This window comes from Hibiscus syriacus, unplaced genomic scaffold, assembly GCF_006381635.1.
Source record: "Hibiscus syriacus cultivar Baekdansim isolate YM2019G1 unplaced genomic scaffold, ASM638163v2 tig00111441_pilon, whole genome shotgun sequence".
Taxonomy (NCBI): Eukaryota; Viridiplantae; Streptophyta; class Magnoliopsida; order Malvales; family Malvaceae; genus Hibiscus; species Hibiscus syriacus.
Window position 1 is genome coordinate 105,687 of NW_024063095.1, and position 19,829 is coordinate 125,515.

The 19,829-nt window shown below is 36.7% G+C and overlaps 1 protein-coding gene and 2 pseudogenes across 2 annotated transcripts; all 3 read right to left on the bottom strand.

Moving 5' to 3' along the window:
- Positions 1-292: 292 nt before the first annotated feature.
- Positions 293-1,584, bottom strand: LOC120163352 (serine/arginine repetitive matrix protein 4-like). Of its 2 annotated transcripts, none has more exons than XM_039173318.1 (3): positions 1,345-1,584; positions 573-648; positions 293-487 (listed from the first exon to the last, which is right to left on the bottom strand). In XM_039173318.1, the coding sequence occupies exons 1-3, from the start codon at positions 1,569-1,571 to the stop codon at positions 419-421; spliced, it is 372 nt and encodes a 123-aa protein (XP_039029249.1). In that variant the 5' UTR covers positions 1,572-1,584; the 3' UTR covers positions 293-418. The 2 variants fall into 2 exon arrangements, with proteins under 2 accessions (XP_039029249.1, XP_039029250.1); XM_039173319.1 differs by having other exon boundaries at positions 293-489; positions 568-648.
- Positions 1,585-2,908: 1,324 nt separating this feature from the next.
- On the bottom strand, positions 2,909-4,400 carry LOC120163360 (annotated as a pseudogene).
- Positions 4,401-5,336: 936 nt separating this feature from the next.
- On the bottom strand, positions 5,337-8,459 carry LOC120163373 (annotated as a pseudogene).
- Positions 8,460-19,829: the final 11,370 nt, after the last annotated feature.

Genomic DNA, 19,829 nt, shown 5'->3' on the forward strand with positions numbered 1-19,829 from the left:
GCAGCAAAGACATTGATATTTTGCAAAAAGAAACAAACTCAGATAACATAAAACCATGAAAAATATTCAGCATAAAAACATAAAAGCAAGCTCCTGATGAACAGCCAGCAAATACGGATAACATAGCCTGATAGCCACACTAAGCCACTAGACACAAATTTGGATACCGTGTCAAACATAATACACAAAATAAAAGCTAGGATTATGATTTCATGATAGCAGCACTCAATCTCAGGTTATTTAAGCATCCATGCTACACATTTATGTTGGAATCTAGTGTGAATTTCGAATAAAGGGTCTAGGTTATATCCCATACCTATATATCTAGATAGGTGTTGGAGATGAGCGTTGTACACGATATTCCACAAGAAAAAAATTAAGATTCAAAACAACATAGGGACGTGCCTTGTAAATAGTGTCATACCTCTTTTAGTTTGTGCTTTTGACGTTTATGTCGATGACCCTTGCTCCGCTCTTTTCCCTTTGACTAAAAAGGAAAAAGGATAATAAGGTGAGCTGTATGTGTGACTGCATTGAAATGAGAAGATAAAATTGGAGCACCGATTCTTAACCTTCTTTTGCCTGTCACTTTTCTTGTGCCTCTTCGAATGTCTAGACTCATGCTCACTGTCAGATGAACTGATACTCCTGCAACAAATAAACAACAGAATGTTAGGAAACTCATTAACCAAGTATTCATGTTAAGGTTACAAGTCAGTAAAATCCTAAATAATCAAATTGTTGCATGTAATTTCTCCACATTCCATGTACCGCATAAAGGCATTAGAACAATAACTATAAAATGAAAAAAGTATTGAAGGCAACTTGTTCTTGCTCTTAACTCAGTCACCAACTACGCCTAGTCATAAAATCAAGAACTCGTATCATGCATTTAAGATGCACACGAAACAATTTTGCATTTCCTTATGTTTAATTGTTAGTGCACTACATACATATAATTTCATTTGTATATAATGTAAGATCATACAACTCAATCCATTGTACTATAAACAAAATTTACCAAAATGCATATGCAAAACGAGCGTTAGATATCATCATAAGCGACAATTTAGATTCATTTTGTTAAATAAATTGTAAATTTCTTGACTATAAATTATCACAATTCTAATCTTACTTTAACCAGAACAAGATAAAAGTTAGAAACGATATTAAACTATTCATCATAAACGTATCATAAAAAACTGAAAAATCCATGATAACGTTCACAGAATAATACTTGCAACTAAAATTCTAGATGAAATATTTAATGAAATCTTAATTAATTCGTCTAACAGCTAATCTTAAAACATAAATTAACTAACAAAAGAAGCAATTTCTTTTCACCTGGAGGAATCAGAGTCAGACGAAGAGTAAGAATCCGAAGAATGACGACGATGTTTCCTACGACTCCGTTTACCTATCGAATCACTCTTCTTCCGGATTCTGAGAGAATCTCTCTCTCTTTTGTGACGGTTGCTGCGATGACGGCCTTTTTTGGCGCGTGAGGAAGGCGAATCGGACGAGGAATCCGTTGAAAAGTAAGAAACAGCCGATGACGACGATGCTGCCATAGGCGAACCAAAAAAGCTTCAGAGCCTCTGAATCATTCAACATTTGAATCATTCAACACTTAATCATTCTGAAGTAAACAAATATCCCCTTACTCTACTTGTGATTATATCTAAATTTATTTAGGGTAAAGTAAGTAACATTGAGTCGATTGTTATAAAATGATTCTCTTATTATAAGATATTATTTTGTTTAGTTTTTTAATTATTTAAAATTATAAAATAGTCATTTTATTATTTTAGATTTCAATTTCGTTATTTTCTATTAAAAAATTAACTGTTATCTGAGTTGGATATCAATTTGTTTATCAGAATATGATAAAAATTTGATCTCTGAATTGTTTGAGTTGTATTTTATGGATCGAGTCTCTATTTACATTATGTCATCGAGTCAGTACTTGAAATATTATGTCATTTCAGACGTCTATCAAATTTTAATTAAAAATTATTAGTTTGGAACATATAAATAGATGAGTGACCATTTTATAACTTTTAATAATTTGAGAACTCAACAAAGTACCACGTTATAGTTGAGAAATTATTTTATAACTTTTAGTAATTTGGGGACACAGAAAAATACTACTCTATAATTGAGAGATTATTTTGTAATTTTTAATAGTCAGGAGATTTAATGAAACAATGTCCTATAATCGAGGATCATTTATGTACTTTATCCATTTATCATAAGTCACCTAATCATACTTAAATTTCTCTTTTATCACATAGCTATAAAATATTTATTTTTTTGTCAATTAATCATTTTGGAAGGAACTGTTAAAATTAATGGATGTAGTTAGTCAATTTATGGATTCAGTCACAAATAATTGGGTTTTACCTAGGAAGTTTCAAATGAAGTATATTTGACAGAAAATAAGGAGGAAGCAGGTGAATTGGATGAAGCTCATTTAGTATTCACTCCATATTTTATGTCACATGTCATCATTAATTGAACACATGTGAAAATATCACATCAGTAATATGAACTGATTATTAGTTGACTAACAATTTTCATCCAACATAGTCTATTTTGACCAAAAACGGAAACATTAGAGATAAAATACTCAAAAGAAAGAAAGAAAGTAAAGTGACATTTGTACAAACATTAGGGTATCATTAAGTCAAAGTGAAACTGATGTAATATGTGAGATTAATGAAGATGCTCGTTTGAGACTCATTGGAACCATAATAAAACATGATTGAATGAATGCTAAACTTTTAGATCGGAGTATAGTATAATTTGTTTTGTTTGTATAGTTGTGAAAGTAGGATTGTATTGTATCAGCTATTACTTTGGGTAATAAAATCATCAACTATTGACAAAAAAATATTAATCAATTTTTTCACCAACAGGTAACTTCAGAAGGAAGGCATATCAGTTTAACATTGATGGTGCAATTGTGGATCAAAATGTCTGTGTATTGATTAGGATCGGTTCTTCCTTGAGCTGTGATGGTGTTGAATTGGTCCAGCATCGGCAGCCGAGGATATACGTTACAGTTCTGGAGGACCTCGGCTGCATTGCCGAATATGAAATCTATCGTGTCATAAATGTCACATTCTTTGTACAATTGCCCGAGGGAGTGGACGTATAAGGTGTCTTGGTATCCTTCGAAGCTGCATCGGTAAAATGTGGACATGTCGGCTCCGTTACGGACAGCAATGGCTTGGTGTTTGGTAGGTCTGTCCGTGTTATGGACTTGATGTCGACCGTGACGAATCCCTTCCCGACAACAGCTGCGGGAGAGTCGTTGTTGAGTTCATTAAAAATGTAAAAGATCATGTAAATATTGGGACATGATTCAAATGCTACATAAATTATAGTACATTACCAAATGTTGCGGAGTTGAATATGGTTGATCTATCCACAAAGTTGCGGTTTCCAATGATTATCGTCTTGTTAATACCAGCGCCGATCATCATAAGTTCTGCTTTTTAGGTATGGAGACGTACTCTTCGTAACCACCGGCAGCTACGTAATTAAAAAATTATCGGTTGCTGTCGCCCATATTATTCAGTGCAGCTGCCACTGCTTCGTTGATGGAGGTGAAATTGCCACTTCCATCAAGGTTTACAACCACTACTTGACTCACCGAAACACCTTCCCCTTAGCCCTTACCCGTCTACTCGAACATCCTTCTGCTGACTTGCAGATTCGTAAATGGCTCTATCATGGCCCGACATTATTAAAGGCAGAGGAGAATCTCTGCCGTGTACCTAATTGGAAAACACATGGTTTCTTCCTGATGGAGAGCTGATGAATCCATGAATCCAATCGTGCCTGAAAAGTGCAAGAGAGAAACTGAGGACATTTGTTCCATTTGAGATAGACGGAAACAGACCGTCTTTGACGCTCGAAGCTGACAGCATAGCTTCAAGCCCTTCGACACAAGTTTCCACATTAGTTAAAACAGCGCTAACTAAGCAAGCAATGCAAATAATTGGCCAGGGATGTGTAGGGACTATCGGATTTGATTCATTCTAATGTGTACGACAAGAAATCCACGTTAAGCTCGACTAGAAACTGGCAATCCTGGAGGGCTCGAATCGTGCTGAGGTACAAAGTCTAGGGTAGTCTGAGGAAATACTTGACGGAACCGAGGAAACTGTGAGCGCTCAACAACGATTGGTGCATCGAAACCCTGCCGAAGTCCAAAATGGTGGCGAACTTGTTGGAGGGTAAAACGGATTTGCAGAAATCAGCAAGTGGGGTGAGCTTGCAAACGGATTCGGAATAAAAAACCAAGGGGGGGGATCGATATAGGTAGCGAAAGATGGATAGAAAAGGAACAAAAGAATATCTATGGTGCAAAGAGCTGAAGCCTTGAGAGCCATTGTTGTGAAGCTTATTGTTTTACACATTTCCTTTTTTGGTATATGGACTATGGTATACATGCTGCACATCTTGGGGTCAACACCAACGCTGCTGGAGGAAGGCCTGTTAACATCATCTAAACCACTGCTCCAAGAATATATATATTAGATTATTCGGTTCGTGTTTGGTCAAGAACCTTGTTAATGTGTTTAGCATGTTGGCTCTGATTTAATCTTTTTGATAAAATATTATGACTAAAGATGTTTATAAGTGAGGTCTGGTTAATCGTGTTCGATCTGAATTTATTGTATTCCCAAAGTTGGCCTTGAGGCCGGTTATGGTTGCAAGGCCGGTTGTAGGCAACCATAACCGGCCATCAACGATCCTCCCGAGGGTGAAATTTTTTGCAGAGCTAGAATCTCAGATAATTTGGAAACTTCGGCCATTTCAACTTTCAAGGCAAGGCAAAGCCCCCAAACCGCCTGTCGATGTTCTATGCTGGAGGAAGAACTATGGAGTGTGTTGGATGGGTTAGCGTCTGCATGGCACGAAGGCTCTCGATGTATCATCTTAGAATAAGACAACACGGCAGTTGTACACCAAGAAGAACGATGATTACCATGTTACAGCAGTTGGACAAGCGGTAATCAGAATGTTGCGATGAGATTGGCAGGTTCAAGTCGGACATGTTTACCTACAAGCCACTTGAGCCATCCTCTACCAGCCCATACAAGTGTTCAAAAAAATCTAGTTCATGCTTTAAAAGATTGGTTATAATGCGTATCTGCAATTTTCACCATTTGAGGCATTCAGAGATGAAAGATAACATACTTAAAATGATAGTTAACATAACAATTATTTCGTTGTCGATACAAATCCAAGCTGAAGATGAACTTAGGCCTGTTATCCCCAGGCAGGATACGAACTTCAAAAGTCACTTAAATATAGAATAAAACTACAGAAGAGGCTTAAGGAGTTTATTTATTATTCTCCTGATGAGCTTTCAAGATGTAGTTATCTAATCCCATCTTATTATGCAACCTCTGGCATGCAGGGTTTCAATGATATCCAATGAAAGCATGAATCTTAGAGGGGCCAACAGCTTGATCTTTTTTACCCGTACACAGCAGGCTCTAAGTGCAAGTTCGAACCCTTCAACTGTGACATTGCGGAGGTGCACAAGCTTCGCCTCCTGCAGCCGGGTCAAGTTCCCCATCACCATGCACAACGCCATATCAGAAATGGCACAGTAGCTCAAATTTATCTGCCAACATAACAGAGTTTAGCATATTTGAGACTTTCATGAACAGATTCCACCAATTTTGACATAAAATTTCATAAAAGGTTTCCATCATAATATTACACAAAACAATAGAACTGGAACAGGGAAAATCGACGATTTAGAGAGCATTGCCTTAAGTTAACCAACAAGAAAGTAAAGGAACTAAGATACTGAATGAGTATGCAAACACTTGAAGCTCCTTACTATAGGATCCAAAAGATGCATTGAAGATGAATCAAGAAAACATCACAATGTGGAAAGCCTTTAGACCCTAGAAGTAAACTTTCTGCAATATCGACAATATGGATCTTATTTACCAAAAGTAAGGTTTTATACATGTTTTCCACACAGATATCTGTAGCGAGTTCAATAGGACAATAAATTCCTACATACAGTTGAAAGCACTCATTGCCCGCATTTCCAGATCAGAAAGTTCCTCTAGACAACCGAGATAACCTAGCCCTCTGTCGGAAACTTCATTGCAGTATGACAAGTTAAGTTTCCTCAACTTCTTGCAACCACTGGATATAGAATCTAAGCCATCATCACCAATACCGGTACACCTGAAAGTCCAAATGAACAAATATTTTACTTTCTATTAGCATGTTAAGAAAATAAAACTTTACTCTCAAGTCGATTTTAAGCTTATTTTACCGGTATAGATCTAGTTCATGAATCTTTTTACAATTAAAACCGATATAGGAGAGTCCTTTATCCGATATGTTTGTGCAAAGCCCCAGTTTCAAGCATGATAGTTCAGAACATCTAGATAAGTATTCCAATCCTGCAGATAAGAATATAACACACTAATTAATTGGAAACCAGAACGTAACCAATAAGTTGCATAATGGGAAACAAAATTAAAGAAGAGATTGGTTCGAGATTGTACCTTTGTCATTTACACCACAACAATCCGTTAGATCAATTTCCTCCAGTAGCAAGCAAAAGGATCCAAGCTGACAAAGACCCTCTCGGTAATCATATTACAAGACTCTAGCTTGAGGCATACAAGGTTTCTGCATGAGTCAGCTACAGCAGAAATTGCAGCATCGGCAATGGAACGGCAGCAGGTTAGATTTAGAACTCTTAAATTAATGCAGCCAGATACAAGTCTCATTACACCCATGTTAGTCACCCCCACACATTTGCTAAGCCCGACCTCTACCAATGACTTGCAGTTGGCGCTAATTAGTTGGAAACTAGTCTCGGAAATCCTAGCCCCGTCTATTCTAATCACTTCAAGGCGCTTTATGTTCTTCATCTGATTCAGAAGGGCTGTAGAAAGCTCCTATTATGAAAACCAACATTCAGCATCCATTAATCGAAATGGCAAAGTTATACTACTCAAGACCAAAGCCGCGAAACACAAAAAGCAAGCAACCAAGAAATTACTTACAGAAAGACAGTAACCTGCATTTAGCTCCAGAAGATTGTCATGACCTCTAACGACAAAGATTAAACCAGACGAACTCAGAACTTTGCACCTGGATACATCGATGACCTACAGACAACATAATTCAAAACATTGCTTTCAATTTTCATGTTGTATCCATATGAAAAAACATTATACACAGATGTCAAAGTTTCCTACCTTTAGTAAAGGGCATCCGTGCTCGATAAACTGTAATCCGACATCATCGATTAAAGGACACGCCATCAAACCCAAAACCTCCAGTTTCAGCAGAGAAGCAATAGAATGAAGTGATTCATTTGTCACCTACACATACATCAAGGTTAACCACAGACTATTTCAGAAGAAATTTAATGTAGTTTCAATATGAGCTTCTATTTTCTCAGTAAACAAACATTGCATTGAGAAACAATTCATTGAAAAAGCCACGAGAGAGTGAAAAAAGACCCAACCTTGAGATAAGAGAGACATCAAGATACTTCAAATCAACGCATTTCTTACACAAAAGATCGACACCCAGATCAGTTATCTCCATACACCACTTCAAGCTCAATTTTTCTAACTTAGAACACCCGACAGCGATCTTCGCCAATCCGACATCGGTCAGTCCCAAGCACTTATCCATGTTCAAGTCCCTCAATCCAACGGCGGACGACAAAGCAGCAGCTTCCCTGTCTCCAAACCCACAACAATACGAGACGTCAACGCTCTCCAAACACGGACAAGCACGTGCCAACATCTCCAAACCCGAAAACCTCAACCCAGTCGCTCGACTCAGTACCAGACTCTTCAGACACCGAGACCAATTACCCAAACCCATCGAATTCGAACCCGTTCCAACCCGAGATAAGAGCAAGGAAACCACCTCGTCTTCAATGCGGGGACAAGCGGAGAGGTCGAGAGATTGCAGTCGGTGGTACTTATGGAGAAGAATCGGCAAGAACTCGATCCGGATTACTCGGAGATGCCTCCGAGTCAACGAGTCGATTCGATTGAACTCTCGGCAAACAAGCCTAAACGATTTCCGATCCAACTCGGAAACAAGAATCTCATAGATCCGAACGAGTAGATCTTCTGTTAAACCAAGGATGTTCTTGTTCAATTGAAACGGCGACATTTTGGGTTTTAACAAATAAACAAAAAAACAAAAAAAAGCTTAATCTTTTACTAAAAAAAAAGGATCTTTCTCAGGTGGGAACAAACAAGAAGGCGACTCGGAGGTAGAGAAGCGGGTGATGGGTCGGTTTACAGAGAGTCCGAATCAAGCTAAAACTGTTCTTCAGGGTCGGGTTCATTTTTTTCCGGGTATTTTTTCCACAGAGAAATTAAGAAGAAAAATCGAAGCTATTTTGGTAGGTAAAAGAGTTGCAGAGGGAAAAAAATAGTCAGTGGAGAAGGCAAATGTATACGCTTTGGTGAGAACCGGTTCACGTCTTTAAACAAAGTTCTCCATACAGAAAATCGCCACGTGGATATTCGTAGTAGTTCACTTAACGTGGCTAGTTCTTATTGGTTGATAACATGAAATGATCAATAGTGTGTGAGCCGTTGGATGGATTGAAAGAAGAGGACACGTGGCGAGAGGAGGAAGGTGAATAAGAGGGAGGAAAAGGAGGGGTAGTACAGAAACGTACGAGAAGTGGAATAGATAAGGATTGGGTTTACAAATCTGTAATTTCAACGAAAATAAGGAGGGGGGGGACTGAAAATTACAGATTTGTACGGTTGATGACGTGGAAAGTTATTTTAAGTGTTTTTTCAGGGGTCCACTTTTAACGTGCACCCGACCGTACCTATCTGTCTACGTTTCGTCCGCTCTCTACGATTTGGAATAAAAGTAATAATAATAATAATTAATTTTATGGAATAAAGAGGAAATATTTTAGAAAATACAAGAGGAGTCTATAAAAATGATCGACTAAATTATATTAGTCAAATATATCTCTTAAACTTAAGGTGTACAAATTAGAAAAAAGATAGATGACGAATTTATAAAATTTTAAATAAAAAAAAACTATAAGTTTAGAGGAGGTGAAAATACATTTTTAATGAAAAATATTAAAAAAATATTTAAAACATATAAGAATTTAAAACTTTCATAGGAGAGATCACCCCACGCATTCTCTAGGTTCATCCTTGCAAATTAATCGAGAAAATATATTCTACAAAACTAACAAACAACGTACTACAAGAACACATAAAAAATTTAATGATCAATAGTTAATATAAAATTAATGTTATCATCGTCAATATAAAAAAATGAAAAGAAGAACAACACAACAACAAAAATAAGAGAGAAGACAAGTACAATTTTCCCTTGCTAAGCTTGGGAGATTTCAATTTTATTATTTTAGAGAGATTTATTTATTTTATCTCCACTTGATAGCTAATGTCTACCTAACAAATTCATCCAATTACTTCTATTTCTTCTTTGAGTTTGTAAATTTTATTAACTTCTTTTTATCAATTGTGATTTGGAATTTTAGATTATAATAGCTTTTACAAATAAAGTTTAGGAGTCACATCCTAACCTGTTTTCATTCCACAAAAAAAAATATTCTAAATATAATCTTAGATTGGAATGCACAACTTTATTGTATACGCAAATATTCAAATAAATTCCCCCAACTTGGATCTAATTATGAAAACAATTTTTTTTTCTAACATATTCATTCTTTAAAAAATAAAAAAGATATATTCAGAAAAATAAATTGGAGAAGGACAAACCCAAAGTTAGGAAATTGTGCATTAAATTAAGAGGGGTTGTAGTTCCTCCATTTGGAAAATGAGATGTGAGGACCACATTTCATAAACCCTAATAAACATCTAGAAGCTTGCTTTGGCCATGATTTTAGTTGACTAATTGTCATTATTTTAGGGTTTTTTCTCTTTTAAATTATTAAGGATTTTTTTCTAAATAATTTCAGATGGTTAAAAAGTTATATATGTTCGTAATCTTTTCTAATTATTAATGAAACACACACACTACAAGCATAATTATTCGAATTTAGAACATGTAGAAATAACAATATTCCTTTTTATCACTAAGTTGTCTTAATAAATTAAATTATTAAAGAATTTAATCATTATGGATGAGTCTATAATTCAATAGTGGATTCTGTTTTATTTTATTTTATTTTAGTGTTTTCATATAAAATATATTTTATAGATTCAAGTTGCTAGGTGGCCAATTGAGGAGATAACAAATAGTATTATTATAATGAAAACATTATTATATTAATAAATAATAAAAAGTAGTTAAAAGTCAGTAAGGATTAAGTTTTGAGATTTTGAGTCTTTAAATTCGAATTATTTCCTATACAAATAATAGTTAATATGATTATAAATTAATATATGTTTTTGGTTTTAAATATAGGTAAATTTATGATATAAAAATGGTAAAATAAAATTAAATAGATACAAAATATAAATTTAATTAAATACAAATTTAAAAAGAATGAATTAGTGGCTGGTTTTAAATGTAAATTTTCAACTAAAAAGCAGTTGTACATCATGGTCAATGTGATAATATGTGAATGTCATGCAGCAATCTGCTATGTTATTAATTATATAGTTTTCATGTACATGGAAAATGAAACATTAAGTTTTCAAATATAAAGATTTTTGGAATTTTTTTGCAGGTTCTAATGTGAGTTGGATTATTAATAGACTTCTTAAATTGCATCCTACTGCCCTCAGCATCTTCTCCTCATCAAGTTCTCTTAGGCTAAGAGATATCTGGGAATCAATCCGAATCAAAAGGGAGAAAGTTCTTTGGCAGAATCTAATTTGGTTTCCAATGCACATTCCTAAATTCAGTTTGATTGATTGGATGTCTTTGTTAAACAGACTACCAACTAGAGATCGGCTACTCAAAATGGAAATTTCAACAGAAGGGACATGTGTTAACTGCAGAGACGATCAAGAAACAAGAAACCATATTTTCTGCCAATGCACTCTTGCTGTTGACTTTGGAGCTCCGTACTATCGCTTAATGGCTTGAAGAATACTTCCTCAACTTGGGAAGAAATGATTAACCGGGCTTCTTCAACTTGGAAAGGGAAATCTTTACGCATCACAATTCTGAAGATTTCTTGGATAACCTATATTTACACATTGTGGGAGGAAAGGAATCACAGAATCTTCCAAGGTCGTCAAAGATCTACTGATGAATTGCTCAACGTTATTATTGAAGCTGTGCGAATCCAACTTAAGAAGAACACTGCTCTTTGGATAATAAAATTTGATTTATCCAAAAAAAAATGAAACATGTTATACATGTTTAAGAGGCATAAAGTTAATTATTTTATATAAGAAATTGAAGTGCTTTTAATTAAAGGTGAAATATGAATTGATGTGTGATATATTTTGAAATTTGTTAACCGAACGTCGATTATTCGAGACAATAATAAATTGGAATGTCTTCCCCTTCGTTATGATTTTGATTTGAATTTTTTAATTTTGATTTTATTTTAAATTTAATTTAGAATCTTAACATTCACCTTACAGAACATTTAACTTTCAAATATGAATATGAAAAAATATGCTTAATATCGACTTAACAGATATTAACTATTTGAGAAAATCGCCTCAGTGACCAAAAATGCCTTATAATATACGATTTTAACCAACTTTTTTTGGATTTGCCAAAATGACCAACAAAATCGCAACGCGAAATAAAAATCGCAACGCGATCCCCAGAATCGCAAATCAGTTTCCAAAATCGCAATGCGATAGTACAAATTCGCATTGCGATTTTCCAGAATCACAACGCGAATATGAAAATCGCAATGCGAACACATAAATCGCAACGCGTATCCGTAAACCGCAACGTGTATCCGTAAATCGCAATGCGTATCCGTATATCGCAACGCGTATCCGTAAATCGCAACGACAATACGTAAAATCGCAACGCGTATCCGTAAATCGCAACGCGATTTTTAAAGCGCCATTATAATCGCTACGCGTATTTTATTTTCAAACTACAAAAACGAATATTAAGACAAAATCCCGTAATCGCAACTCATAACCTAAAACCTAAAATCACAACTCAGTCCCATCTCCATCTCTCACTCTCTACGGCGAAATCCGTCCCCATCTCCGAAGATTTCCGTCCCCCATCTCCGGCGAAATCCCTCACAACCATTCACGGTCAGAAATCCCTCACAATATTCAGAAATGGAAAATCAACCTCCGAGGGTTAGTTTTTTAATTATTTTATTTTGAAATTTTTGCATTATTGTAGGTTTTTCATATTGAAACTGATGATAAGTTTACTGGTCATTTCATAATAGATTAACCATTTCACTTAGATTTCATTTCGCGTTACGATTCTCTCGTTGCGATTTTCATTTCGCGTTGCTATTCTCTCGTTGCGATTTTCAAGTTAGTATTTGTCTTTGTCTTTGTTCTGTCTTTTGGTTGAAGTAATGCAATCCATTCAAGTTTCAATTTGCAGAAGAGTCGCAACGAGAGAAATGAAAATCGCAACGTGAAAATGACTATCTGCAACGAGAAAAATGAAAATCGCAACGAGAGAATCGCAACGCGAAAGAAAATCGCAACGCGAAACCAAAATCGCATTGCGATTTTCATTTCGCGTTGCGATTCTCTCGTTGCGATTTTCATTTCGCGTTGCGATTCTCTCGTTACGATTTTCATTTCTCTCGTTGCGACAGTCATTCTCTCGTTGCGATTTTCATTTCAACCAAAAGACAAAACAGTGTTGCAAATTTTAGTTTCAAGAATAAACTACTACTTTTTGTTTATTGTTTTTGGTATCTTCACAGTGTAGTTTTTGGTATATCTAACTTGGTATGTTTATTGTTTTTGTAGAAATTTTTTCGGCTTCATTGACATTAAGGAATAAAGTTAGCCTAGCCACTACAATTGCTTCGAAGCTTTCACATGCACAAAGACAATTGTTTGAGGAAACCTGCTTCGGGCCATGGCTGAGAGTACAGCATCCGGGTGGAGATGCTAATTTGACCCATTTGTGGCTTCAGACCATGACATCAAATATACCCGACAGTATACAACGTGGTGAGGAAGAGATATGGTTTCATTTTCCACCAGCGTATACTTGTTTTGGGCGGAAGGAGTTCTGCTTAATCACTGGTCTACGATTCGGACACGATGATGTAGGCCGGTACACTCGTCAAATCGCCCGCCCATCATGGTTATCCTGGGTTTTTCCGGATGAGTCAATGGAGAAGCCGAACCTACACGTCGACGACCTGAAGAAATTGTTTAATAAGAAAGCTGGTTTCACTCGGATGGATGACGTCGATGTTGTCCGAGTATGCCTTCTACTACTTGTGTATGCCGGCTTTTTAGGCAGAGAGGCCAGACAACTATTCCTCGGGAGCTAATAATATTGGTAGAGGACCTGAATGCATGGAATCTGTTTCCGTGGGGTTCGTATATATGGAAAGCTACCTGGACTAAGTTGTTTACTGCCTTTGATGACCGCAAAAGTTTGCGTGGCGATGGGTCGAAATACACTTTGTCAGGCTTTGTTTGGGCCTTTAAGGTAAGAATTTCTATATAATGTTTCTAAAATTATAATTCTTATTTAACAATTACTAATTTGTTATTATATTGTTTGTAGATTTGGATATTCGAGGCTTTCCCCAGCATGCGTACATGCAATAAAAACGTCAAATGATATTCCCAGGGCTATTTCCTGGAAGAGGAAAAATCTGTTGGATTGGGAAGACTTAATACCATATGCGACAATAAATAATGTAAGTTAACACAAATACTTTCATATATATAAACAAGTATTAATAGTAGACGTTTAACTTTGTTTGAGTTTTTATATTGTTAGGAGGCCAACATTCCATTACAAAGACTGACACCCACGGAGGAAGAGCTTGCCACTGATTGGTGGCAAGCTAGTCAGAGTTTTTTTGATGGCACAAGCTTGCCACTGATTGGTGGCAAGCTAGTCAGAGTTTTTTGATGGCACAGATGATGAGCAGCATCCACTTCCTCCAATTCGAGAGCCATCACCTCACCCAGAGCCATCACCCGATCGACCGACTATACACCTCTAGAACGAGAGCCATCACCTATCCCGTCACATCATCGAGCCTCTTCTCCACCATCACCTCATGATAGGCGACCGGTAAAGAGGCCACGACATTTATCTCCTTGTTCTCCACCTCCACTGGATGAGTTACGTGATGAGGTCAATGCCTTGCGTGAGGAGATCGGTACTCTACGCGATAACGATGGTGCATGGCGTGTGGAGGTGTCAACTTTACGTGGTGAGGTTGCCGCTCTACGTGAGATGATAGTATCGTTGCAGAATGAGGTTCATACTCTACGCAACGAGGTAAGTTTAAGATTTTCCATATTTAACTTAATGATAAATTTACTCGTAATTTCACTTAGATTAGCCATTTCACTTAGATTGCTTAGTAAATTATTCGGTTGCTGCCAATTCTGCTAAACTGTGTATTCTTTAACACTGTGAAATAGTATTTGTCTTTGTTTTGTCTTTTGGTTGAAAGTAAATTTGTTCGGTTGCTGCCAATTCTGCTAAACTGTGTATTCTTTAACACTGTGAATAGTATTTGTCTTTGTTTTGTCTTTTGGTTGAAAGTAAATTTGTTCGGTTGCTGCCAATTCTGCTAAACTAATACCCTGAAGTCAGTATTTGTCTTTGTTTTGTCTATTGGTTGAAGTAATGCAATCCATTCAAGTTTCAATTTGCAGAAGAATAGTTTACTTTCGCAACACGAAACTTAAAATCGCAACGAGAGAATCGCAACGCGAAATGAAAATCACAAACGACAGAATCGCAACGCGAAACCAAAATCGCAACGACAAAATCGCAACGCGAAACCAAAATCGCATTGCGATTTTCATTTCGCGTTGCGATTCTCTCGTTGCGATTTTCATTTCGCATTGCGATTCTGTCGTTGCGATTTTCATTTCGCGTTGCGATTTTGGTTTCGCGTTGCGATTTTGGTTTCTCGTTGCGATTCTCATTTCGCGTTGCGATTTTAAGTTTCGTGTTGCGAAAGTAAACTATTTCTTCTTCTGCAAATTGAAACTTGAATGGATTGCATTACTTCAACCAATAGACAAAACAAAGACAAATACTAACTTCAGGGTATTAGTTTGAAACATATTTTTTCTTTGTTATCTGATGCATTTTGTGAACTATGATAGAATAATGACTTGGGTGAATACAATGCAAGTTTGAAACATATTGTCTTTGTTTTCACTGTTTAATATCATGTATGTTTTATTTACTGTTTTTTGTATTTAATTATTTAGCGGCCCGATAGAGTGGATGCTTTACGTCGAGTTATGCTTGCACGACGGAGTTCACGCATCAGACAGCGTGCACGTGCTATTAAGTCTCCGTACACCCCAATAGTGCGAAGACACCGCAAGAAGAAGCCCGACTCGCCTATCATCCCTCAAGAGTCCACTCCTATCGTTGAAGAGGCCCCCCTATCATTCCTCGAGAGTCCCCTCCCACCGTTCAAGAGGCCACTGTCATCATTGAAGAGGTCCCTCCCACCATCAAGAGCCCGATTCATGGCGTCATATGTGCTTCTTGAGAATTCAAGAGCCCGATTCACATGGCGTCATATGTAGGCTTCTTGAGAAACCCTCTGACGTGCCGGACATGATGGATTCAAGTTGGCTCTCGTATGAGTTACCGGCCAGTACCATACCGGTATCTGAAGTGGAGAGGAAACAACTACCGGACACAATTCTGGATAACACCCTTTGGGCTAAGACCGCAGTTGATTTTTATCTACATGAGCGGAGCCAGGGGTGTTTCACTGACATATGCAAGCTCACCGATGATATCTATTTGTTGCTTGATCGGTCTTGGTGGGGCGTATTATTAGGGGTCGAAGACAATGGCTATTTCGATGGGGGGTAAGTCTTATATTTTTCTTATATTTCAATTTGATTAATTTTTTTTTTAAATTTATGTAAGTCACTAATATATGTCTTTTTTTGTAAAACAGCATATCGATGCGTGGGTGACACGTCTTCTAATAATAAGAAAACTTAAGAAAAATAAAAATATACGATATACAATTATGCCGACGTCTTTTAACGCCGTTCACTTGAAGAATGCACGAGATGAATCATTTGATTTGGGCAATGGACAAGCTAAACTTTATCCTGCATGGTGGGAGGTCGATAAGGTTAGTATTTATTTTAGATTGAGTTTAAAGGTTTTATGAAATAAGTGCGCAAATGAATGAATTATTACTTATGATTGCAGGTGTTTATCCCTGTTTTGGAACGTAAACATTGGATTCTCGTCGAGCTTCAGCTCCCATCCCTTAAGACAATAGTGTATGACAGCATGATAAATTACATATCATTGGCTGATTTAAGAGATATTATTAAGGGATGGAGCTCTCATTTGGCTAAATTCTTGGATGCGATCAATTATTGGACTCGTTCTGGAAACAAGAAGCCAAAGAAGCTCAATATTACAGTTATTAGACGAGACCGCGCCACAACAAACGGAAGGAGCCAGAGGAGATTGTGGTCCTCTCGTATGCTTGGCGTTGGAGCGTTTGACGACGGGAAGCACCAAGTATCTACCTCCCACCGATAGAGATAGAGCTGCAGTAAGCTTGTGGTTTCGGTATTATATGGCTAAATCGATATATACGAGACGCTGCCTACCTGCATCCGCGTTATAAAAATGTCCATAAACAATTGGTAAGTTTATAGACTTTTGGTTTGAAAATGTTTGGTTAAGTACCTAGAATTCAATAATTTGTTGTTTGTAGGTTTTAGATGTGTAGAAAGTGTTGTTTGAGCAAATGTTTGGTTTCTGCAGGTTAATCTCAGAAGTGAACTGCGTGAAAATGATGTATGGCTGCAAAAGTTGATTCAATAGTTTAATTGATTGTTTTTTGATTGTTTAATTGATTTGTAAAAGTTGATTCAATAGTAGATGATTGGAAATAAGAATTATTGCTTATTTTTTTATTGTTTAATTGATTTGTAAAAGATGATTTGTAAAAGTTGATTTGTGTAATTGATGCGAACATAATTCTTATTTGTGCTTGTTTAATTGATTGAAATGTAATGGTTGATTTTGTTGATCAACATCTGCATTATGTTGAAGGCAAAAATGACTATCGCAATGCGAAATGAAAATCGCAACGAGAGAATCGCAATGCGAAATGAAAATCGCAATGCGGAAATGAAAATCGCAACGAGAGAATCGCAATGCGATTTTCATTTCGCATTGCGATTTTCATTTCCGCATTGCGATTCTCTCGTTCGATTTTCATTTCGCATTGCGATTTTCATTTCCGCATTGCGATTCTATCGTTGCGATTTTCATTTCGCATTGCGATTTTCATTTCCGCATTGCGATTCTCTCGTTGCGATTTTCATTTCGCATTGCGATTTTCATTTCGCATTGCGATTTTCATTTCCGCATTGCGATTTTCATGTTGGGATTTTCATTTCGCATTGCGATTCTCTCGTTGCGATTGTAATTTCCGTTTTGCAATAGTCAAATGCATGCCTAATAAGTGATAACAACTGAATAACAAGAGTTGGTTAAGTCAAAATGGTTGGCCTGAGTCATTAATTCAACTGAAAATGTTAAAAGTTCACACATAAAATCCACATAATACAACGTTTGCATTTAAAAATCACCTAAGTTAACAGTCCCAAAAGGTGAAGCCAATTGTGATTGGGATTTTAAAGATGATTGCCTTTTGCTTGACACCATATGAGCTTTGGATTTTGATGAGGATCCATATTTTGGTAGAGGAAAAGATGATTTTGATGGCACTGGTGATCCACATGTCAACCTTGTATGACCACTTTCCTTGCACCGACTACATGTCGATCTCTTCTTCTCTTCACCCTTAGACGGTATACGATCATGACTTTTTGGTCGGCCAGGTAGCCTTCTGTCCATGGCTGGTGGCAAAACTGTTTGTAAGTCATCTGGTATGTCCCACTCAGAAGGATGTGGAATAGGGTAGACAATCTCGGCATAAGTCTGTCGATAAACTTCTGTAGTGTAGCAATCCATAGCGTATGCGCTTGAATCATCTTGGTTTAAATGAAGAGCAACTTTTATAACATGGCCACACGGATAACCAGATGTTTTCCATTTCATACAACTACACGTCTTTGCATTTAGATCGACTAGCCCATTTAAGTTATTATCCAGTACTTGAAACAAAGTGTTTGAACATAGTTCAACTCTCCATGACGTTGACTTCACAACACGTTTCGTTATCTTTTTTTCAGTCCATGGTGTAACACGATGTTCCAATGTTCCTGTAAATTTAAATAAACAATACTTAGTAAAATATATAAATATATGTTACGAATTCAAAGAAATAATACCTGCATGGTTTCTTTTCTTGTAGTACCACTGTTGAATAGAGGCTCGAAAAAACTCCATTAACATAGTAATGGGTAATTTCCGGGAATGACGACTTAGAACGTTGATTGATTCTGCATTATTAGACGTCATGAAACCATATCTTGCTCCAAGTTGATGTACTCTTGACCATCTTTCAAACCCGACATCTTCTAGTGTTTGAGCACACTGAGGCAAAACACGTCTTAAACAATTTATATGCTTATTGAAATCCACTTCCCGATAAGCTTTTACAGCCTTCCAGTATGTCCATTTGTGCTTTTTTATACCAGCAGACCTTGATTTTAGATTTCTATACAAATGAACACCACAAAGTCCATGAAAAGCATCTGGGAAACACCTTCTAACAACGTTGTCAATTGAGTTTGCCCTATCGGATATGATTGTCAGATTGCTAATAGGACATATGCAATCCCTAAGATGCCCCATAAACCATGTCCATGAATCAGAGGTTTCAGATTTGCCAACCCCGTAAGCTATTGGCAATATCCCATTGTTAGCATCCATGGCTACTGCTAATAAGTTTACTCCAAGGTATCGACCTTTCAAATGTGCTCCGTCAACTATAATAACTGGGCGCATGCAAGTAATAAACGAACGAATCTACAAAATAATATACACAAGAAATACAATCATTTAAATGTGAAATGCATGTAACTAACAAAAATGAGTCAACAAAATTATATTGATTTACTAACCGTAGCACCAATGGCGATAAACAGCAACTCAAAGTGTCCATCTCTATCTGTTTTGATATGAGTTACCGACCCAGGATTTTTCAGCTTTAAATTGTGACAATAAGCCGGCAGTTGGGAAAACGATGCTTCTGGCGACCCCCTCAACAATTCCAAGGCATAACATTTGGCTCTCCAAGCTTGAGAATATGATATACTAATCTTGAACCGAGCATTCATGTCAGTCATAATTTCATGTCCCCGATATACCCTGCCATTCAAAACATTAACTCAGCCAGAAAACCACCCAACACCTTTTTGTTTGCCTGTCTATGGTGAGGAAAAACTTGGGTTCTTGAACATGTATGTTTATCAATAAAAGTCCTAACTTGAAACATTTCGCAATCTTTTATTCTCTTTGCAATCATACGCCACTACAGTTTTTGTCAATCATACACCTTGTTTCGAAACGATCTTTGCTTGATTTGTTAACTTTTAGTTGATAGCCATCTTCCACACATTTCGTATACAAAGCTATCTTCAAGTCTTCCTTTGTATCAAAACAATCATCTTTCTTGATACGAATAACTTTTGTGTAACAATCAACTGCTTTCTTTACCAACTCTTCTTCTGGTATCTGAAGTAATTCTGGCATATTCCAGTTATACGCCCGTG